Raw genomic sequence first — 24,790 nt, 5'->3', positions numbered from 1 at the left:
CAAGAGAAGCGGTTCCTTGAGGAACCAGGGAGTTTTATTTGGGTGGAGTTAGAATCCCTTAGAGTTAGAAATCCTTTTATATCCTTATATTCTCAATAAATATTTTATTTTCGTATAACAAGAGTCTTCTTAGCGTCATTGTGCCTGGTCCAGAAGTTCACTTATGAGATTCACTTCACTTATATAAACTGAAGATACTTTGTAAGCACAGCAAGCCAAGTATCTAATCAGTTTATATCCATAATCAATTCATTGCTCATTATTTTTACAGTTTCTATATGCATTCTTTCCTCCTTCTGTGTCCTTAATCTCTTTAATATTGAATTTCCCTTTTGCATTCCTACATACATCTCTTCCCTGAAATAAAAAAGGTGTTTCACTTAAATTGACTACCCTTCAAATTAGGATATTATGCTGTACCTATCTTCCACAAGGCATTATTACTTTTTCAAGTGATCCATAACCATTACTGCCAAAATTTTCTGCCCTTTGCTACCTTAATCAACACCACTACACATTTTCAAAGTACCTTAAAATGTACAAAATACTATCCACACCACATTCTTGTGATGGATATTATTATATATTATGTACTTTTTGAAAGATGAGTAAACTGAGGCTCAGACAAAATCACTTGCCGTTTAAGTGTCAAATCCAGATTCAAATCTAAGTCTCCTGATTCTAAATCTTGCATTTTAGTTCTACTATGCAAAACTGCTTCTTTAAATACAACCTAGTTTCAGGCCTTATCATTCCAGTGAAACTGAATTAAGGTCATTTCTTTACCTTTACACCATCATTCCACTACTTTGGGAACAAAATGTCTGAGAGACACCATGAAGACAAATGAAGACACTGTCTTTATACTCATAAATAAATATCCATCCAGTTCTATCTACTGGGTCACTGATTTGGTCAGTAACATCAATATTAATACTTTAAAGTAATGGAAGCTATCAGAGAAATGGCAGAACTAGATTTCAGCAAACCAAAAAAGAGTTAAACTTCATTGTACCTCTACAAACTACCCCAAAGGGGACAGTGAGGTTTCAGATATCTTGATACAAATGAAAAAAAGCAAGAAAAGAAGAAGGAAAGGAAAGATGATAATTCTAAGTGAACCTGATAGTCAGGAGAGATCTTGCCCACTAAATTAGACCTTTCTTTCCACTTAAAAAAATGCAACTATGAAATATAACCCCAAAATTAGACAATTAGCAAATATGACAATAGCCAATAATGGAGGAAAGGAAATGTGGAAAAATAGGCATAAGAACAATACATTTGGTAAAGCTGTAGTCCAAGCATTCTGGAAAGCAATTTGTAATTATGCAAAGAGAGTATCTAAAATATACACAGCCTTTAGCCCAGAGATCCCAGGCCTAGGCATATAAACCAATGGACTCAATTATAAAAAACAGGTCTCATATACTGTATGAGAGGGAAAGACCAGAAGCAATGGAAAAGACTTCTGTACCATAACTCAAAACATTAAAAACAGCATTTTGTAACAGCAAAGAACTAGAAACAAAATAGATGCTCATTGACTAGGAAATAGCTAAATAAACTGAGACATGAATATAATGTAATATTACTATGCTCTAAGAAATGATTAATGATGACTACAGAGAAATAGGAGACAAACTAATGAACCTATATGAACCCATGCAAAGTGAAGTAAATAGAAGCAAAGGAAAAAAAAACAGGCTTGGTTGAGATAATTGAAAAATTTTTTCCTACTGAATTTTTGTTATAAAGGCTGGCTCTCTTCAAAGGGGAGGGACAAATTTGGAAACAAAGATGATATGAAGATAAAAGATAGCAATAAAATTTTTAATTTAAAAAATCAATAACGCATGCTGGGTAAATTTGAATTATTGTTAATGGGCATCTAAAGCTATTTGAGCAGTCTCAATCAGCCCAGAAACTGTTTAGTTGGAGAACTCTAATCCTACTTCTAATTTGTCCAGGAAGTCTTTGAGTCTCTGGCACTAGTTTATAATAATTTTAACCTCTCCATTTTTGACAAATATCAGCTAGTAATATAATGAAAGAAAGCGAGGGAATAGGAGAATCACTTGTTTGCCTGCTTTTTCTTTATGACTATAAAGAAATAGTTGTTTTGAGGAAGTTCAGAAGCACCAGTTTGTTCCAAGACCAAATAGTGTATTGTTTTTGTTCACATGTCAATGCAAGTTAATACATTTAGCCTCACATCCCAGTAAAGCTAATTAATTATAAACTGAGCTTCTCTTATGCAACTTCCTCCACTGTAAAATTAAATCTGTGATCCCTAAAAGAAAAAAGTCAAAAACTCTTCAAAAGAGTAAGCTGAACACTTGGTAACCAGTTAGTTCCATGGCATGCCAGAAATTACAGGTTTATAAAACCAAAAACTACAGCTCTCATTTGGTATTCACTTTTCCCCTCACTTGCAAAATCCCTCAAAGTTCTCCCATCCCAGCCATCCCACATTACAGAAATTATTTGCACACTAAAAGGTCCTTAAGTCCATACTCCTAGTTCCTAGAACTATGTTCCAGTTATCCTTTGGTACTATAGTTATACTGGATAACACAGGACAGTTATGAGATCATGTGGCCAATAGGTATGATTACATAACATGAAAATATCCTATGTTGATTTCTAATTACATATAAAGAATTAATTTTCTGTTATAACCATCTGGTCAGTTTAATATTTGGCAAATCTCTATTTTTCTCTTTCCTACCTGTGCAAAATGAAGGCTGCCAATGAACAGCATTTACCCAGTTTTCATGACCAGCCAACACTGTCTCCAGGGTAACAGCATATGCTGCCTCAGCATCTATAACAAAAGACAATGAAATGATTTATTTACAAAATCAGAAACCAGGACATCCCAAAGGCACAGATTCCTTGGAGCACATTTGGTCTAATAATTTTGTTTTACAAATGAGGAAACCAAGGTCTACCTTATGACACAGTAAGCTACAAAGCTAGGGCTGGACTCCATGTCTAATGATAGCTAGGCTGGGGAAAAAAACACAGACACCCCTACCCAAGCTCTTCCACTAAGAAAGACTAGAATGATCAGAATCAACTCATTTGTGCAAATAATGTCATGCTCAATAAAAACATAATATATTATTTTTAAGTAAATTCAAAATATTCTAAATGTTTTATCTTTATCCATCCAATCAGGTTAATATCAGAGGAAAGTTCTAAAGTCATAATTTTAAGCTTACTATGCTAATTTGTTATTCTTTATTCATGTTTCACTCTCTGTGAACCTGTGGACCATACTGTCCATGGCAAAGATGATGGGCTTCTCCAGTTTCTACACTAATACCAGCTTATTAATGAAATATCAAAATGGATGTACCAAGTATTTCTTTAATCCCTGGGACACCTGCCATCTCAAAGAAAACCTTGACAACTCTGCCCCACAGTTATAACATAATTGGCTCAAGATCACAGGAACAGCAACTAACTGAGACAATATACAAAACCCAAGCTTTAGTATTACATGTTCTCTGTACTTTAAAAAAGTTTGTAGTTTAAAAAGTTAAACCAAAAGAATTAATGGAAAAACCCTCAGAGAATATACATTTCTTTAATGTTAAACAAAATCAATTTAAACTTAAAGAGTATCTATAACATCCTCCCACATTTATTTTAAAGTATGCTATGGACTAAAATAATCTCCAGGGAAACAACAAATTGGGAAAAAATCTTTGTAACAAAAACCTCTGACAAAGGTCTAATTACTAAAATTTAGAAGGAGCTAAATCAGTTGTACAAAAAAACAAGCCATTCCCCAATTGATAAATGGGCAAGGGACATGAATAGGCAATTTTCAGATAAAGAAATCACAACTATTAATAAGGACATGAAAAAGTGTTCTAAATCTCTTATAATCGGAGAGGTGCACATCAAAACAACTCTGAGGTATCACCTCACACCTAGCAAATAGACTAACATGACAACAAAGGAAAATAATGAATGCTAGAGGGGATGTGGCAAAATTGGGACATTAATGCATTGCTGGTGGAGTTGTGAATTGATCCAACCATTCTGGAGGGCAATTTGTAACTATGCCCAAAGGGCACTAAAAGACTGTCTGCCTTTTGATCCAGTCATAGCACTGCTGGGTTTGTACCCCAAAGAGATAATAGGGAAAAAGACTTGTACAAAAAACATTGATAGTTGCACTCTTTGTGGTGGCAAAAATTTGGAAAATAAAAGGATGCCCTTCGATTAGAGAATGGTTGAACAAATCATGGTATCTGTTGGTGATGGAATACTATTGTGCTCAAAGGAATAATGAACTGGAGGAATTCCATGTGAACACTATTCACATTCAGAGGAAGAACTGTGGAAATAGAAACACAGAAGAAAAACAACTGCTTGATCACATGGGCTGATGGGAATATGATTGGGGATGTAGACTCTAAACAATCACCCTAGTGCAAATACCAATGACATGGAAATGGATCTTGACCAATGACACATGTGGAACCCAGTGGAATTGCATGTCAGCTACAGGAGGGGATTGGAGGGAGGGGAGGGAAAGAACATGATTCCTGTAACCATGAAAAAATATCCAAAATTAATTGATTAAATAAAATTTAAAAAAAATAAAATTTAAAAACCTCTATATGGGCAATGAAGGTGAGATTAAGCATAACCTGGTAGAACAAAGAAAAAGTTATAAAACAGCCAGAAATATAACTTGAAAGTATTATTATTTTTTTAAAAAGCTATGTTTGGATATTATCATAGCAGCATTATATAATTTCCAAAAAGCTTAAAATAACCTAAATGTTTAATGATAGGAAAATAGTTCAATAAATTGTAATGGAATTACTGTAATGTAATGGAATACTATAGTAGACTCAATACCAACATATATGAGATATACAAAAAGAAACCTGAAAAAACCTTTATAAAATAATGCAAAGTGAAAAAAGCAGAACCAGAAGAAAAGAATATACACTATTATTATGTAAGAGAGAGTAAATGAGAATGATAGGAGAAAGAAATTTGATGGAAACATGAAGTGACAGTATTATATTTCAAGTATCAACTTTTATTCAAATGTAAATAATTAGGGGCAGCTAGGAGGCACAATGCACAGTGTCCAGCCTAGAGTCAGAAGACTCATCTTCCTGAATTCAAATCTAGCCTCAGACACCGACTATTGGTATGACTCTAGGAAAGTCACTTAACCCTGTTTGCCTCAGTTTCTTCATCTGTAAAATAAACTGGAGAAGGAAATAGTAAATCATTCTAATATCTTTGCCAAGAAAACCCCAAATGGGACCACAAAGAGTTGGACATAACTGAAAATGTCTGAACACACAAATACTTGTTAAATAAATGTAGCTGTTTGAATTGGCATTCAATAGTTTTTATTACAGCATAAAAGTATTAGAACTTCTTATCTAAGAAGAATCAAGAGTTCAAATACAATAGTGTATATATTTAATCCTTTCGCTACAGAATACTATTATTACTGAATGCTTATAAACATTAACTGCTAAACATGTGTTTTCATAACAGATATTCAAGTATTTACTAATACTAATATATATGCAATAGTATTTTCATGTTTTGTACCTAGAAAAATGTAACTTTAAAGAACACATCTGAATACTGTGTTTATTTTGTCTATTTCATACATGGAAATATGTGTATAGAAGAAGGAGTAGTGTGGAAAAATGGAAAGCTCTCTGGTTTTGGAAATGAAAAGCCTTGGGTTCAAGCCCAGCCTTGACCCATGTTGGCTGTGTGACTCTGGGCAAGTCACTTATCCTAGGCAATTCCCTAAGACTTTAATTTGTAAGTGACAACCTAAGTAGTAAGGTGCACTGGTAGAGGGATCTTCCTCACCAAGCCTTTCCAGCATCAACGAAATCACAGACTACAAACTAAAAAGGAAGTATTATTCACAACATTCCTTAATATTTTTAAAAATTTGATTGTAGCCCCAAATGTCTTCATTTTAGAACTGTAAATTTATCAATGCTTAAAAAGCTACTTATATCAAATACTTTATATTGAGAAATTTTCTTTCGTAATATATTTATTGTTTGTCACAATTTTGACTTTACATACTGCTAAACATTTTTTTCAAATCACGTCTATTTTCACCATTTGGAAATATTTTACACCATCAAATATTCCATTTTTAAGGAAAATTAATTTCAGATAAGTCATGTTCATAAAAGGAAAACTTCATAAATTCATTTTTGATAGAGAATCAATAATTCTAAAGAAAAGACTTTCAAATTAAGTGAAAATGCTAAATGAGCTACAGAGATAAGAGCAAACCAAAGATTTCTACATTCTAATATTTACAACTCACTTTCATTTTTCAGAGTAAAAGTATTTTCCTTCAGCTTTATGTCACCATCATCATCTTGGATTTCTAAGGATGTTGATTTAACATACAACTTCCAGACTCTTATCAAACAGTCTTGTGAACAGCTTGCTAAAAAAAGATCTTTTCCTAATGACAAAAAATAACAATTAATATTAAATTCTAAAAATTATTTAAGTCTCTCTCTTCTACAATAATTCTTCTTTTAACACCTCTAAGATTTTGTTTATATACTATTTTATACATTTGTTTATAAACTGTTTTATACATGATTCTATACTGCTTCCTTTTTCTCAAAATTACACTTAAAATATTTTCAAAAGCCTCCCCAACAAATTCAGTGATACAAAATATAGGTAAAATGCTTTATTCTTACATCCAATCTACTAGAGTAAGGATGCATAAAATAACAGAAAATTATTCACTCAAAGGTACAAAACAGACCTTTAAAATCTTGTGAAGACAAAAATTTTCTACAAAGACATTTCTCCAAAAGTTGCTTTCTTAAAGAATAAGTTGCATAAGTTCTCTAAGTCCTGTCAAATTGCTTTATCTTATGCTACCCTTACTGAAAACCAAAAGAAAAGATGATAACAATAGCCAGCATTGTTGTTGTTTTTCTGATGAGAATTAAAGAGGAATGGGGGATATAACAATGAAAATATAAAAAGGAAATGGTATATTTCTTTCCTAGAAACTTAGAGAGAGACATAACATATGCTTGCCACTATCATGTAATATTTTGCCAAATTTTATACTGACCGAAGGCTGCCCATTCTACTCCTCTTATCCAGTCCTCATGTCCAGAGAGCAAAAGCATTTTGTGAAACTAAACAAGACAAAATTTTGTTAGATATTCAAACTATGTTAAGAACCTAATTTAGCCGGGAAAGTTCACCCTCAAAGTCATCTTATTTGGAGGGATTATCAGTTCTGCAGAGGGCAATGTAAACTAGATACATACCATTTAAATTTTCAATTAAATTGAGAATAAAAAGTCATAATATGTAATACTTGACTTCAACATAGATGACATAGAAAAGATAATTTAACTTTTCAGGACCTCAATTTCCTTTAAGGGAAAGAATTATACTTCTATGATATGAAATTATATTAGAAAAAATAAAAATAGTGGCATCTATATGAGTATATGTATATATAGATATAGTAATAACAATTTGATCAGACAGATAACATTATAACAGTCTCTAAGAAAAGATAACAAAAGAAAGAAAGCAGGCCATATTTCCAAGAGCAAGAGTGAAAAGACATAATTACCTGATCATTCTGCTGTACATACAAATGAATTTTGCAGTCATCACCCCCACAAGCTAGAACTGGTACTAAAAAAGCAAGGCCAGAAAGTTTATTAATTACAAAACTGTCAATTCAATTTGACTGAATAAACATATATATAACTTCATGTACAAGCCTAGGCTCTGAAGATCCAAAGACAAAAAGAAAAATAATCACCAGCCTCAGGGAGCTTAAGTTCTAATAGCAAAATATTTTATGCTAAAATATGGAGAAAAGCTTATCATAGAAGACAAAGCACAATATTATTTAACTATTTTTTGTTACTACATTCATAGACTTTTCATATTTCAGCATTATATTTCTTTTAGCTCCATGCTCTCCAGGGTTCAAAAAATAGTAACTGGTTTAGTATTTGGTCTATGCTTTGTATCTTCATTTTCATTACCTCTCCTATTCATCCTCCTCTAAACATCTGATGGCAACCCATTACTTCTCATTGACTACTTACTACTACTGAAAATACCAATGAACATCTCTCAGTCTCTCATTCAAAACTTTATCATTATAGTTATTAACATGTCTATACCTATAACCAAATTATGATTAATTTGGGATTAGGGATGAGGATGAAGAAGGGATGAGGAGAACAGCAATAAAGAGAAGAAGGGAAAGAGAAAAGAAAAGTCTATTAGATAACACAGAATAATTTTGCAATGAAATTATAAATCTTCAAAAGACCACATTATTCAACATAAATATAGTAACTGAATAGTAAAAGTGACAACCACCAAAGAAAAGGTTTTCCGGCAAGAAATACAAGTTTGAATACTCCTCTGGTTCCAAGAATAACTGTATCAGACAGGAAAGTATATAGTGAGTACTAAGGATAACCTGGATTTTAAAAAAAGTTCTTTAAGGAGGGAAGAAATAACTGGGGATGGAAAGGAATGATGTTCCAATACTATATGAGTAGATGTGAAGTTAACTATCCTACTTTCTTCTTTTTTTGATACTTTTTTATTCACTTCTTGTTTTTATATCACCTTCATTTTATACTGTATCCTCTCTCCCTCTCTTATATAAAAAATATAATAATTTATCTTATTAAAAAATAGAAAAAGGAAAAAAAGAAGATACCACACTTGATCTCAGCAAAAAAAACTGAGAAATATGAGAAAAAAATTTTTGTAAAATTGTCCAAAACATAAAAAAAACCTGACATCATATGCAATGACCCACAGCCATGGATCTCTTCTTCTACCTCTGCAATAGAGTGGAAGAAAATATCTTCCAATATCTTTTCTTTTTTGGGGGGGATCAAACTTCTAATATATATATATATACATGTATATACAAAATTTTACAACATTCGTTTTTGTTGTTTTGTGATTTTTTTTAATTTAAAATGTTACAGTCATTAGGTATATTATTTTCCTGACTGTTTCCTTCATTTTGCATCGATTCCTATAAATCCTTCCTTGCTTTTCTGAATTCATCATGTTTGGCTAGTCATCCTTAAATAAAGATTAGGCTTGACCTCTCAAAAGGTCAAGCATGGAGGCAACTGGATGGCTCAGTGGATTGAGAGCCAGGCCTAGAAACAGGAGGTCCTAGGTTCAAATCTGGCCTCAGACACTTCCTGGCTGTATGACCCTGGGCAAGCCATTTAACCCTCATTGCCTAGCCCTTACCACTCTTCTGCCTTGGAACCAATACATAGTATTAATTCTAAAGGTAAGTATTAAAAAAAAAAAAGGTCAAGTGTAAGGAGTTATGAGAGATGTAAGGACAAAAAGGTACTGTTTCTGTCCTCAAAAAAATGTATTTTTTGAAACTGAAAATATTACACATAAAGAAAAAAGTAAACAATACAATTAAGCCTAAGCTAAAAAGATTTTTAAAAATTAAACTCAGGGAGACCTGGGAAAATTGGGGACAGGCACTAAATTAAAGCTAGAAGAAACCAGAGAGTCTAGGTCCTTCATTTTACATATAAGGAAACCAAGGTCCAAGAAGATTAAATTACTTGCCCAAGGACACAGAGGTTGTAAGCAAAGGAGAAAGAATTTGTACCTAAGTCCTCTGACTCAAGAACCAGTGTTCTTTTTGCTTTGCCATATTAGGATTTCAAAGCAAAGGGATTCCCATTTAAAGGAAATGAAACTCCCTTCTATCAAATCTTTTCTACAGGTCAGAAGAGGATGTTTCAGAAGAAAACAACTAAAGGCTATGCCCCTTAACCATAAAAGAGAGAAAAAGCTGAGCCAGGAAACCAGAAGCCACTTCTCACTTGTCTTGTTTCTCCTAACCATTCCCTTCAATATAACCTACTCATAAATTGGAAAAAACAAAACAATGAAGGAAAAAAATATAGCTCCAGTTCCCTCTGCAAAAATCAACAGAAGAAAACCAAAAAGTTGTCCTGTACAAAGGAATTAAAAGCAACTTGGAGTCAGTGCCAGGGACTCTCCATCAGGCCTGTACTTCAAAGATCTGTGACCTCTAGAAACAATAGAGATAGATACACCAATGTGAATATTTAAAGCAGTCCCCTAGCTACTAACAAGATAACATTCAAGGATGGGGCACCAGAAGAGGGTTGTTTTAGGGTTGTACCTAGAAAAGCCCAAAGCTGTTCACATGTACCTAGATTATGGGGTATCCTGGAGTTAAAGGGAATATTTTAAAGGATGAAGAATTCAAAATGGTAGAAGGTAGGGGAAAGGAGATTAGAGAGAAAATAAATCATCAACAGGAACGATATTATTACCTAAGTAAAAAAAGCCTAGATCCTAAAGCATCACTACTTGGCTTTTTATCATTGTCCAATACATGGATACATAATTTACATAATATATTTGGCTTTTGCTACTTTTTAGCTCTGTGTATAAATTAGTTTTCAAACCTACAAATAATTTTACCAGTTTACAAAATTCTTATTAGTTCCACTCAATAACACTTCTATCACCAATCACTGTTCACTATCTAATACTGATCTTTATATCAGTAAAAGATAAGTCAAGAACATTTTGTTAGCCCAATCTAAACTCTCAGAATAGCCATATAAATTACAAATTTCATCAAAGTAAAAAAAAAATCCAAATGAAGAGGCAGGGATTATTTCAGGCTCGGGATTTAGGGCAAGGATATGAGTATGAGTGTAAATGAGTGTGAGATATATATTTCTTAAAACTTTGAGACACTTAGGACTTTTTTTGTAGCTGCAATGGAAAAAGGCTCATTTCTCTTTTATATATGACCATCAGGATACTCACCAGTACTATAAGGCAAAAAGGATAAACAGACATCCAAAATAAACCCGCTTCCAAACTGCAAGGTCTGAAGGCATTTTGCTAGGAAATAATAAAAGTATGATCAATAATTATAACAACTCACATTTATTTACAGTAGCTCTTAAAAATGATAAGGTATTCCCCAGTGATGAAAGCCCTAGGCTATAGCAGGATGATGGGAGAAGTTAATCCAAAATTGGTAAACACTGAGTCAGCATGGGGTCTGAGGTAGCATGGCATATTTTAATAAAGCATTGGACTTTGAGTAAGAAAAACATGAGCCTGAATCCTGCCAATAATTATCTTTGTACACTTGTGACAATCACAATAGAAACAACTGACAACCCTCTAATTGCTAACATTAAGCAAGGCACAAAACGGAAAGATATACGAATGCCAAATCACCATCAGGTATATTTTCCAAATTAAAGAAGGATTTTCCACAGATAAGGTCTTTCAGAGAGTCCCCTCTTTGGCATTAGCATTGTGTCAATTGCATCAACACCCAGAACACTGTAAAACCTCCGAAAAGAGATTCATAATGATTCAAAAACTTCAACCAGATTACCAACAGAAAAAAATCAAATGGATGAAGAACAGACTCTAATATACAGCTAGATATCCAATTCATGAAGCTAATCAATTCATTACTTCCTCAATTACATAATAGGGACATTATTATTTTTGCTGTCTGACTCAGTAGATTATTATGAGAATTATGTCAGACAATATAAAGTACTTTCTAAAATGATAAAATGTTATTTAAATGTGAATCATTAATGTTATCATTAATAATAACAGTTGAATGAGATGGGCTAGATTGTTTCCAGGAATTTGCAAAACTTTGCTAATGACCCCATCCTTCCCATGAATGTTCAATATTAATAGTCTGCCAGAGTTTCTATATAGCAATAAGACATGAAATACAACTGTCTCTAAAGAATTAAAAATGAGAATCAGAGTGTACAATGGAGAGGTATCTGGTAAGTGTGAGCACTTTGAAACAAGCAATGAGAAAGTTTTAAGAATTTTTTTCAAGGAAAATAATATGTAGGATGGGAAGTTATGAGAAAGAATATACATTAAAGATGTCATCAAGGAATATTATGATAGGAAGAGAAGATGGGCTAGACACATGGCAAAAACAAGGAATGACTAGTAGACAGGGTGTTCCAGTGGTTTCTGTCCAAAAACAGGAAAAATCAAAGGAGGCCTCCAGAATACAACAGATGGATCTCCTGTGACAAACTTGTGATAAAATGTGAACAAGAGCCCCAAAGAAGGGAAAGGCACAGATGGCCTATAATTTGCTTCACTGAAAACTCCCAAATCAGTGTGACCATAGATCCAATTGAACGATGATAATATCTGGCAAGGTGGAGGAAATTATTCATAAAATGGATAATCTACATATGTATAAATGAAAGTTGGTTATGTAAATCACATCATCAGTAGATGATACTGAAGTAAAAGGGAAATAAAAAGGGAAAAAAGTTCTACTTATGGGAAAAAGGCTGCAGAAAAAGGACAGATTAGGAAAATATCAAACTTTAAGATAAATTAACTTCCCTTTTTCTCTCTTTAATAATTATGTAATAGTCAAATAAAATAAATTGCTTGTAATAATGGCAACATTTAGTTTTGGTTTTCTGCTGTGGTTTTTTAATAATTTTAACAATACATGACACATGACTTCCATAATCAATTGAATTCAATAAACATTTATTAAGCACCTACTAGAGCTTCATTAGATGCTGAAGACAGCAATAAAAAACAGTCCCTGCCCTCAAGAAATACACATGTTCAAAATGCATATTCACAAAATACAACTAAATATAATGAAAAGTAATCTGAGGAAGGGAAAGCACTAATAAAAGGCTGAGCCTCAAAGGACAAGAAGAATTCTGAGCCGTTTAATTGAAGAACATGTGCATTCTAAGGTCTGGAAGATGGCCTGTGGCTTGAGATGGACCACTGAGTTTTAGTAAAGTATCTATTATGATTTTTTGTCTTACAAATGAGAAAGCTTAAACTAATTTATGATAATATCAGATCTAAAATCCAGACAGGACTCCTGAATTCTAGTCCAATACTCTTTCCACAAGTCCTCCCATTAGATTAGTCAAAACTACATATGTAGACAAAAGTCTACATATTCAATGGCTATGGTTTCCAAATACATCTAATTATGAAATTCCAAAGAAATGACAAAGAAAAAAAGACTGAGGATTTCTTTTAAATAGATCTATGGAAACTGTAAGAAAATTCAAAAAAAGTATTTGAATCCTATATAAAACATGGTTAAAACTGCCAGAGCTATAGAAAATATTGCTATTGACTACTTCCTCTTATCTTTCACTTAATAATCAATTATTCTCCACATAAAATAGCACTACTTACCTTCTGAGCCCTCCTTGGACCATACTCTGACTGTAGAATCAGAAGCTGCAGAAACTACTAGTGGATTTAATTCTATACCTGATGCATTCTTCTGGTAAATAGCACTGATAGCACAAATAGCACCTTCATGGCCTTTGAAGTGAGTTATTTTTATGAGCTGGAACAATAAGAAAAAGCAATTAATTATCCTATCCTATCCTAGGAGTCAAGGGAACAAAAGTAAGTTCTCTCAGAAAACATTATATTCTATTCAGGGAAAACAAATAAATAAATTCAACACGGGGCAGCTAGGAAGCACAGTGGATAGAATGCAGGACTGGAGTCAGGAAGCCTGGAGTTCAAATCCAACCCTCAGACAATTTCTAGCTGTTTGACTCCTCTCGGTAAGTCATTTAACCCTATTTACCTCAGTTTCCTCATCTATAAAATGAGCTGAAGAAGGAAATCACAAACTACTCCAGTATCTTTGCCAAGAAAATCCCAAATAAGAGTCATAAAGAGTGGGACACAATGATAATGACTGAACAAACAAATATATAGAGATGTATAAACTGCAAACAAAAAGTCACAAGACATGAGGGCTGAAAGTAAGGGAGCAAGATGGTCCCCATACAGGAAGTGGAACTTGAGCTACTTGTGAATGAAAGCCAGGGACTCAAGAGGTAGAGGTAAGGAAGGAGAAGACTATGGACTTGGGGAGTCCAGAGTGCCTGTGCCAAAGAGTCATGATATATCCTGTGTAGAGAATAGCTGGAGCCAGTTTGGCCAGCTTATAGGGAATGTGAAGACAAGTAATGTGTGGTAAGTTTGGAAAGTCAGGCTGGAGCCAGACTGTGGAGGGCTTTAAATGTAGATTACAGTAATTTCTATTTTATCCAAGAAAAGGAGCTTCCTGATGAAGGTAGTGACAGGTCAGACCTCTGAGCTTTGAGGACATTAATTTGGAAGTGTAGAGAACAGATAAGAGAGGTGAGACTAAGGACAGGGAGTCTAATTCAGTCTAACAGGTCTAGGTCAGAATCTAAATAGTAGCTTTCTAGGTGGAGGAAAGAGAATAGATGTGAGGGATTTGTAATGGTCAAATCAATAAGACTTGAGAACTGACTTTATGTGAGGAGACTAATGCACAGCCTAACAGTTCTTTCCCCCTTCGTTCTCTCTCTTGTATCTGTTAATCCTTATGGTGAGTGCTGCCAGAACTTTCTTTTTGTTTGTTTAATTAATTAATTAATTTAGGGTATTTTTCCATGGTTACATGATTCATATTCTTTCCCTCCCCTTCTCACACCTCCCTCCTGTAGCCAACAAGTAATGCCACTGGGTTTTACATGCTTCATTAATCAAGACCTATTTCCATATTATTAATATTTGCACTGAGGTAATCATTTAGGGTCTACATCCCCAATCATATCCCCATCGAACCATGTGATCAAGGAAATGTTTTTCTTCTGTGTTTCTACTCCCACAGTTCTTTCTCTGAATGTGGATACATTCTTTCTCATAAGTCCCTCAGAATTGTCCTGGATCATTGCATTGCTGCTAGTAGAGAAGTCTATTACATTTGAATGTGCCACAGTGTATCCATCTCTGTGTACAATGTTCTCCTGGTTCTGCTCCTCTCACTCTGCATCAATTCCTGGAGGTTGTTCCAGATACCATGGAATTCCTCCAGTTCATTATTCCTTTGAGCACAATAGTATTCCATCACCAACATATACCTCAATTTGTTCAGCCATTCCCCAATCAGAGGGCATCCCCTCATTTTCCAATTTTTTGCCACAACAAAGTGGCTGCCAAAACTTTCTAACACATAGATCATGTCACTATGTCCTCAAAAATCTTTAGGATCTTCCTACTGCCTCCTGTTTCAAGTAACAATTCCACTGTCTCATATTCAAGGCCCTCCACAATATGAAATTACCCTACAGTTACAACTTTATCTCCTGTTGTTCCTCTCCACAAGCTCCAGCCAAACTGGACTATTTTCCTTCTCTGAATCCACTCTGCTCTCATGCCTCTGCTCACCCTATTCAAATGAGATACAATCTAAAGTGCTTTGTGAACATATAAGCACTTTACTGTTATATTTTACTATTATTATGTCTAAACTATTATTCTACACCTCTTCACTACTGATTTCCTACTCATTTTTTAGGTCCCACTCAAATGCTACCTCCTCCAAGGTTTCTGTAATCCCTCAGTCAATAATGGTCCCCACCCCAGTCTTCATATAGTTCTTTGTTTTGCATCTCTGTTATATACAGTCCTACAATATGGTGTTTTATAGCTCTTAGCATTTATGTTTTACGGGCTCCAAGACTGTAAGTGCCAAGAGATCAAGAACTATCTATTGTAGTTAAACTTTCTATCTCTCTCAATGCTCTATAAATAATAGTATCAAATAAATTACCCTGTTGTATGTATGAGTAAAGGCGTTTTGCTCCTCTTCCACTCCTATAGCCCAAACAAAACAAGTAGGAGGATCAAAAGATACAAATAAAGAGAAAATGGCAGCAAGGTCAGTCAGGGCTTGGTCTGGTCTTCTGACCTTATCAGTGATATAAATTCTTACTAATCAGCCCACACTTGCCTCCTCAATTAGTCATGCCTGAAAGTCTAGTCACTCTGGACATTGGTATCCTTGGCAAGAGAAGGGAACAAGGAATAATGTTTCTGAGTGTGAAACCCCTTACCCATTTTATGATTATAATAGTATTAGCCTTTATGATTATTTTAATAACATAATCATTAGTCTTGAGTTAATAGTCAAATAACAGAGTTCGCTTTATAAGAATTATAATCATTATACATGTAAAACCTAGTGGAATTGCTACAGGAGGAGGGAGGGAGTAGGAGAGGAAAAGGCCATGAATCATGTAACTAAGGGAAAATATTCTAAATTAATTAATTAAATAAACTGAAATATTTTTTAAAAGAATTATAATCATTAGCTAAGAACAATACAGGGGGCAGCTGGGTAGCTCAGTGGATTGAGAGCCAGGCCTAGAGACGGGAGGTCCTAGATTCAAATCTGGCCTCTGGCACTTCCTAGCTGTATGACCCTGGGCAAGTCACTTAACCCCCATTGCCTAGCCCTTACCACTCTTATGCCTTGGAGCCAATACACAGTATTGACTCCAAGACAGAAGGTAAGGGTTTAAAAAAAAATTACAATTTAGAGTGGTATCAAATCTTGTTTAAAGGCATTTTGAACTTAAGCCTACCCTGCTCCTGGGTACAAATGACTACCAAAGGAAAGTGCTAGATCTGCTTTTGGGTGTAAATGACAGTCAAAGGGAGACGTCAGGACTGCTCTTGGGGGCAAATGACAACCATCTAACTGCTGACTCCTAGTATTAAATCATAATTTTCAGCAGAAAACAATGAGACCCTAACCCTTATTACAGAGGTCTTAGAAAGGCCAGAAACATAAAGTTACCACTCATAGTGATTATTTTTGTACTTTCATGCTTTATCAGTATTTACATCAATAATTAAGAACTGCCCATATGCTATTTTTAATTTTGATTGTAATTTTTGTCACTGTGTCATCAGATTTCTCTGCATAAAAAAGGCTATCTCCTAAGGTTCAGAGTCTCTAGTTCTGACCTTGACCAGAGTTTGGCTTTAATGCGAGATTGGTCTCCTCTCAATAAACCTATTTAACTTGGAGTTTTGTTCTGATTTGATAAATTTTTGCCACATGTTACAGTGTGAAAATCCCTTTTGGCCCTTTCTACTTGGCCTTGATAAATACAGAGGAAGATTGACTTTTTGCATGACAAAGTGGATTTTCAGAAGCATTCTGAAATACCTGGTCATTTAAAAAAAGTCTGCAATCACATGAAAATAAGGTCCCAGATTCAGGTGAAGAAAGATATGAGGTCAATGAAAATTATAAAATGCAGTGTCTAGCACATGAGAACCAAGAACTTCATAGGGGGAAAAAATTATTTTTAAAACAATAGTAACAAGAAGAAATAAAAACCATGAATGAAAATGGCCAGCAGAAACAGAATGATTATTTTTTAAACAACTATACAAGACACTAAGGTAAGTAGCATGGTATAGTTAAATAGAAATTGGACTTAGAGTCGAAAAGATCTGGATTTAACTCTAACAAGCTTGAGTGTTCTCGGACAAGACATTTAACCATTAAGACCATAAGGTGAACTAGTAAAAAAAGAAATTCCTCACTGGGAGCTTCCTACACTGATAAAATCATAGATCAGAAAAATAAATAAATAAAAAGAGATTAAAAAATATATTCATTTACCTGATTTTTCTGTATCTCCCAAAGAATCAGCTGATTATCTGATCCTCCAGAAATCAATTCAGTTGCAGGAGCTGAATAAGATAAATTACAACTGGATGAATTCTATTATTTCCTACATTAATGTTAAATTCAATATTATAGTACACTATAGCTAGAAAATTATTCAAAATGAGAAATTTAAGGCCCATACAACACTATTCTACCACTAATGCTTCACTCTGTAAACTGTAATCACATCTCTATGTGTAATCTCACTAATAATGTCATTTACAATAAATACAATCCCATCCTCATCTTGTATACTTCTTGTTCATATTCTTCCTTACATCTTCCATAGATGGGAAAGGTCCTTCAACATGCTGGGGACCTTCCTCTAGATTTCTTGACATTCCACAAGCACCCCTTGAGGCACTGTGACCATTCTCATTATGGGCCCACTTCCTTCTTCCCTTATACATATGCACATTCAGAAAACAGGTATATAACTTATAAAATAGTTTAAAATTCTGGCACATTTTTGCATTTAAATTTTGGGCAGGTAGGTGGTGCAGTGGATAGAGCACAGGGATGGGAATCAGGAAGGCCAAGAAACCTCAAATGGGAGGGTCACAAAATAGTAAAGACACCACTGAACTGACTCAAGAAACACAATGTCCTTGGGAGGCATCTTAGTATACTGGAAAGAGTTCTGCCCTTGAAATTCAAAAGATCTGAATTGAGGCTTTCAATGTTCTTAGGCTAATTCTAAGACTAGGGAGTTTCCATATCAAAAATTCCCCCATATCAATAAAAACCTAGATCTGAACTAAAAAAAGAATTTGGACTTAAAATGTCACTAAAATAAATACAGCAAAACTACATTAATTCAGCCTGAATTCTAACTATATTCAAATTATAATGTATTTGAATTCCAGTACTGTATTATAAAATCTCCAGAGACCATGCTAACTAACAATGAAATCAAATGGTTGGAAATATGTTTAAGACATTGGGGCGAGGGGGCGGGGGTGTCTGACCATTTTAGAACCCAATAACCAATTGATATGTTAATTATAAAAGAAAATCACAAACTTTAATTGCTAAAAGAAATCTTACTGATTATCTAGAATAAGTCTCTCATTTTGTAAAATAAGAAATTAGGGCTGAGAGAAGTTATAGTGTTAGCTTAGGATCACAGTTACTTAGTGGCAAAATCAGAAATATACCTTCAGTCTTTTTACTCACAAACTCCAGGTCTTAACACAATTTGTTGGTGATCATAATGGGCTTTCTGTGCTCTGATCAATCAATTCCTTCTCATTATTTCTTTTCAGAGATTCCCTAAGAATCTCTTTGTCAGCTTAGCTTTACTTTAACCTAAAGGTACCTGAAAGAAAAATTCTTGACACTTCCCTGGGTCTCAATTTCCCAGTATGTAAAACAAGAGAACTGGGCTGGATGACCACTAAGTTTCTTTTTAGCTCCAGGTCTATGATCCTATGGTGTTTTTATTTTATTCTTTAATTAAGAATGCAAGACTTTTCATAAACTCTTCTCTCTATAATATCTCCAAAATACTGTAGGTTTACTATATATTTGGGTTTTTCATCTACAAAAATCTGGTCTTTTCACAGCATGTATTCCCATCAGACTAAAGATGAATCTGGAACACAATTAGCAATCAGTTTTGTTTTATCAAGAAAAAAATCTCAGGGGACAGCTGGGTAGCTCAGTGGATTGAGAGCCAGGCTTAGAGAGGGGGAAGTCCTAGGTTCAAATCTGGCCTCTGGCACTTTCCAGCTGTGTAACCCTGGGCGAGTCACTTAACCCCCATTGCCCAGTCCTTACCACTCTTCTGCCTTGGAACAATACACTGTATTGGTTCCAAGATGGAAGATAAGGGTTTATTAAAAAAAAAAAATCTCAAAAACACTTTATAGTCAGGGGCAGCTAAGTGGCTGAGTAGATTGAGAGTCAGATCCAGAAACAGGAGGTCCTGGATTCAAATCTGACCTCAAACACTTTCTAGTTACATGGCCCCAGTGGAAAAGCCCTTATCCCTTTTTCTACCTTGGAACCAATACATAACTGATTCTAAGACAAAAAAATAAGGATTTAATTTTTTTAAATTAAATTAGAAAATACTTACAATTATCCTTTTTTGTAATCCATTGTATGCAATTAACTCGACCAATGTGCCCATTCAGAGTACTTATGACAACTCCTTTCTATAAGGAAGGAAACAAGTTACATCAGTGATTTATAGTTCAAAGTCAGACCTAAATAAAATCAGGACTTTCCCCAATAACATAAGAAATAGCTACCCAATCTATAAAGCTGGATATTTTCATATAGAAACTAAAGCTAAAGAAGTTACACATGAATCACAATTCAATCTAAAATAACACAATATCAAATGTCATGAGGGCCAATCCCGTGAAGCTATTTTATGACTGATTATATCAAAGACTAGCTTAGATCACCTTATACTATATTTTACATATACTATATTTTACAAACTGACAATCAGGTGATACAGACAAAAATTAGTATTTTCCCAGGTTCAATAAACATGGCACCAGCTACCAGGCTGTCTGGTATAATACAGTGTGGTACAAAGGAAACAGTATTATATTTGTAGTCAAAAGAACTGAGTTCTAATGAAGATCTGGCACTTATTAACAACTATTCTTGAAAACAGAATATAATTTTTTATCTTGGTATCCCCAATGATTTACTAAATGATTGAATTATCACTGAGGTTAGGAAGACGTGAGCCTTGCCTCTGATACACACTGATTTCATGATCAGAAGCAAGATGTTTTACCAGACACAGCAATAATTAATTGGACTCTGTAGCATATGTTTCATAAAGTCAAATACACCAACACTGGGGTAAGAAAAAATCTGAAATTTAACCTAAACTGTGGTGAAACAAAGAAATCAAAGAAAAATGGAAAGGACCAATATGTACAGCAATATTCACAGCAGTTCTTTTTGTTATAGCAAAGAACAGAAAACTAAGGAGGTACCAACTAATTAGAGAATGGCTAAACAAATTATAGTAAATAAATATAAGAGAATTCTACAGTACTATAACAAATGATGACAAGAATGGTTTCTGGGACACCTGTAAAAAGCTTGTATGAAATGATGCAGCTTTAGTGGCATGTTGTTAATCAGTGATGTCTGGCTCTTCTTAACCATACTATTGTTCATGGGGTTTTTCTTGGCAAAGATACTGGAATGGTTTGCCATTTCCTTTTCCAATGGATTAAGGTTAAGTAATTTGCACAAAGTCACATAGCTACTAAGTGTCTGAGGCTACACTTGAACTCAGATCTTCCTGACTCCAGGCCCAGAGCTCTATCCACTGAGCAACCTAGCTGCCGCTTTAGTGGCATACTATTACTCACATGTTCCATTCAAGTCAAACTCTCAACTGCTCCAATTTGCCAACATGACAATGCCAAAAATCTTGCCTAAAAACAGATAATCAGGAAACAATGCCAAATCATTCTCTTGAAAGTTTCAACCACTAACTGAGCAAATATTTATTATCTACCTTATAAACTATACCATGTTAGGTAATATGGGGAGAATATAGTTACAAGCTATAGTCACTGACTTGTACTCACTTAAAAATCTAAGACTAATACATGGGAACAGTCAAAGAAAATGCAAAGTAGCATATATTTTAATGTATTAAATTTTATAATGTGTAAATAGAAATTAAATGAGTACAATCAGAACAATATGTATATAATCAGAACAATAATATTATAAAGAAGGTTTATGAATTCTGATCAATGCAATGCCAAATTATGAAAATAAAGCACAATAAACACACTGCTAACAGAGGCAAGTCTCAAGATGCAGAATGAGACACACATATTCAAGTGTGGACAATATGGAAATTTATTTTGCTTGACTATATGTATTTGTTACAAGGGTTTTATTTCCCACCCCCAACTAAGTGAGGATAAGAAGAAAGATGTAAGGTAAGAAGGATAGCAATTGCTAATTAAACCATTAAACCTATTACTCAAAGAGAGACTATATATACAAAAATACTTAAAACCAATATTTTTTGTTGTAACAAAGAACTGGAAACAAAAGGAATACTCATCAATTGAAAAAAGAAGGAACAAAATATGATATATGAATGGAATAAAATATTAGTATTCATAAGAATGAAATAGACAGATTCATAGCAACCTGAGAAGATCTATGTGAACTGATGCATAATGAAGTGGACCAAATCAGGAAAACAACTGCTATGTTAACTACAACACGGTAAAAGACAACAGCTTTGAAAGACTTAAGAACTGTAACCAATACAATGACAAATTGTTGACTCCAGATTTTCAGAAATAACTAGTTCAACTCAAAAAAAATTTTTTTCTGTTTGACTATAGTTTCTTGTTACAAGGGAAAGAGGTGAGTGTTTTGGGAAAGGAGGACAAGTAGTGATAGTGATTTCAAAAAAAGAAGAAATAGTACCAATAAAACATAAAATTAAACACAAAATGATATTCAGAAAGAGATGTGTATGACATCAGACAAAAGTAGTGTTGATACTACCATATTAAAGTTAATATATATTTTTTCAAAAGCTACAAATAGTAAATTCACAGTATTGTATGTAATTCTCATTTTCCAACCTTAGCATAAGGAGATCTCGTGTTTGCTGAAGACTGAAGTTTATCAAAAAGAAAATTAAGGCCTATCATACTGTCCCTGGAGAGCTGGAAACACTTCTAAGTAGACAGACTCTCCACAGTTGTCCACAGCTCAACCTAACATCTTGGGGATTCACATAGCTGCCTTTTACATGGTGGTTTACTTTTTATACACTTTCCTTACCACACCACTTTGAAGAAGATAATGGTACAACTGTTATTATTACTGTTTTATAGAGGAGGAAATGGGTTCAAAGGGTTAAAGATCTAACTGAAATGGCTAATATTAAGGGCCAGAATGCCAGCTCAGGCTGGCAGCTGACTTTAGGTCTTTTCAACCACTTGAGTCCCATATTTACTTTCTCCTTTGGGGAGTTCATCCCTCATTCTTAACCATCAACTATCATTTATTTGCTGATAACTCTTAAATTTATATTCCATCCTTTCATATCAGAATTACTTCAAAAATTTCCTAACTGGCCTCCCTAATTCCATTTTCTTCAGACAATACATATCTGTGCCAAACTAACTATACTTAAATATAAGTTTCATGAAGTTTCTTCCTTGTATAAAAAATTTTAATGGTTTCCTAACAATTTATGCACTACAAAAGTTAACACTTCTAAATATATATACTACTTCACATTTTCTCTAACTGTACTTATGTATGAATCTTAGATTTTAAGGTCCTTCAGTACCTAAATGACCCAATATTACCTAACATGATAAAATTTATATGGTAAATAATATTTGTTTATTGAATGACAATATGAACCTTTCTAGGGAATGTAATTTGGTGTCACTTCCCACTGACCTTGTTTTTGGACAAGATTTTGGCATGTTATATTTGACAGTAACAATGCAGTTTGGCTAGAGTATGGGATGATAAATTTAAGAGGATAGGTTGTAAAGTGGCAAGAGTGCTAGACCTTAAAACCTCAAAAATTTCCTAGCTATGTAACCCTGGGCAAATAACTTCTATTTGCTTCAGTTTCCTATTCCATAAAATAGAGATAATAATAGGATCTACCTCCCAGGGTTATTATGAGGACCAAATGAAACAATAATTGTAAAACCCTTTAGCACAGAAGGTATGGGTTGATGTTTTTTTGGGTTTTTTTTAATGTAATGACAATTTCTAAACATTAGCAATAGCAAAACTATAGCTGGCAGGGAGGTATCAGTGAAAAACAGCAGTCTACTATGGGCTGGAATTTGGAGAAATTAGGAAAGGGAGAAAGACTGCCCAGTGCTGGCAGACAAACAAGCACAGAAGAAATGAGGGGATGGAAGGAACAGACTGGATTGGCAGGGGCAGCAGCTTTGAAGTGGCTGAAAATTGATTTCAGACTGCACAGAGAACCAGGTGAATTAAGAATGCCTACTGCTCAGATCATGACATGCAATGAAATAAATGAGCAAGCCATAAGCAACTACATCATTGGACAAGCACTAGAAATGCACAATAACTTGGATGCAAAAGTGAAAGATGAAAGCTGACTAAACTGTCTTATAGAAACTAGACCGCATTTGCAAGAATCCAAACTGCATCCAACAAAAACAGCAGGAGGAGCGGAAAATTCCCAGTCCAGTCTCCACAGGTGCATGCTCCTGGATACTTTGATCCAAGGAGCAAATAACCCCCAATGCCTCTGGCAACACAGCCAATAAGGTAGGGGGGAGGGGGGAGGGAGAAAGGCCGCAGAGTTTTCGTAAAAACAAGATGGTAAAGACGAGGAGACCCAATGTTCCACTTAGCTCCATGACCGGCCCCGAGCTGCAGAGCATACAGTAGTTGCTTAACATAAAATGAACTGAAACGGGATGGGGGGGGGGGGTCGATCCCCGGGGCAGGAGAACGGGGTGAGAGGAGGCATTCACTGTCTCTCACCTGCGGCTCGTAGAGGACCACAGAGCGGCAGGACCCGAAGGCCAGGAGCCCTCCCGGCCCGGGGCCCCAACGCACGGCGCCCCGAGCCCGGTTCGCGCTGCAGAACACGTGACACGTCTCCAGCACGGGCGCCGCCATCTTGCGGAGGAGGGAGCGATGACTCCGCCCAGGAAGAGCACTTCCGGTCACCGAATCGGAAGTCGCATCTCTTCTCTTCTGCTGCAGAGCGCCACCTGCACTTAGAGCATCTGAAGGGTACGCCCCTCCGGGGCACTGGGCACAGCTTTCCCGGGTTTTAGAGTTTGCCGGGGAAAGAGAGAATTGGGCTGACGATAGCCCGGGAGGGATCCAGGCGTAAAGCTTTACTGACTTTGCGGTGCGGTCAGCTTGCCTCATTAACCGAGTTTTCCTCTCTTATAAAACAGCACTTCGTTCTAGAGAAATTTGGGTACTCGTCATGTCAGGACTGGAAGGATCTTCTAAGGCCAGCTCCAGTCTTGGAACCCCATTCAAGGGATGTCCCGCAGACGATTCAAGCTTATGGGATCCAAAATTGAACTCCTCACCTTTCTCCTACAAACCCATGTCCTATTTTCTCTATTGCTCTTGAGGGCACCAGCTCCTTAGTCCTACATCACATATCTAATT

At 35.0% G+C, this 24,790-nt stretch overlaps 1 protein-coding gene across 1 annotated transcript in view; it reads right to left on the bottom strand.

The window, feature by feature from the left end:
* ELP2 (elongator acetyltransferase complex subunit 2) overlaps window positions 1-24,339 on the bottom strand; it is a 56,143-nt gene extending 31,804 nt beyond the window's left edge. Inside the window, exons 1-9 of the mRNA XM_001367759.4 lie at window positions 24,143-24,339; window positions 19,719-19,797; window positions 17,591-17,661; window positions 13,315-13,471; window positions 10,897-10,974; window positions 7,643-7,707; window positions 7,127-7,193; window positions 6,350-6,493; window positions 2,732-2,827 (exon numbers count right to left, since the gene is read on the bottom strand). Coding sequence (XP_001367796.2) covers window positions 2,732-2,827; window positions 6,350-6,493; window positions 7,127-7,193; window positions 7,643-7,707; window positions 10,897-10,974; window positions 13,315-13,471; window positions 17,591-17,661; window positions 19,719-19,797; window positions 24,143-24,280 — 895 coding nt within the window. The 5' untranslated portion in view covers window positions 24,281-24,339. The remainder of the gene's footprint in view (window positions 1-2,731; window positions 2,828-6,349; window positions 6,494-7,126; window positions 7,194-7,642; window positions 7,708-10,896; window positions 10,975-13,314; window positions 13,472-17,590; window positions 17,662-19,718; window positions 19,798-24,142) is intronic.
* Window positions 24,340-24,790: the final 451 nt, after the last annotated feature.

This window comes from Monodelphis domestica, chromosome 3, assembly GCF_027887165.1.
Source record: "Monodelphis domestica isolate mMonDom1 chromosome 3, mMonDom1.pri, whole genome shotgun sequence".
NCBI classification, from domain to species: domain Eukaryota; kingdom Metazoa; phylum Chordata; class Mammalia; order Didelphimorphia; family Didelphidae; genus Monodelphis; species Monodelphis domestica.
This window is presented reverse-complemented; position numbering and strand designations above follow the sequence as displayed.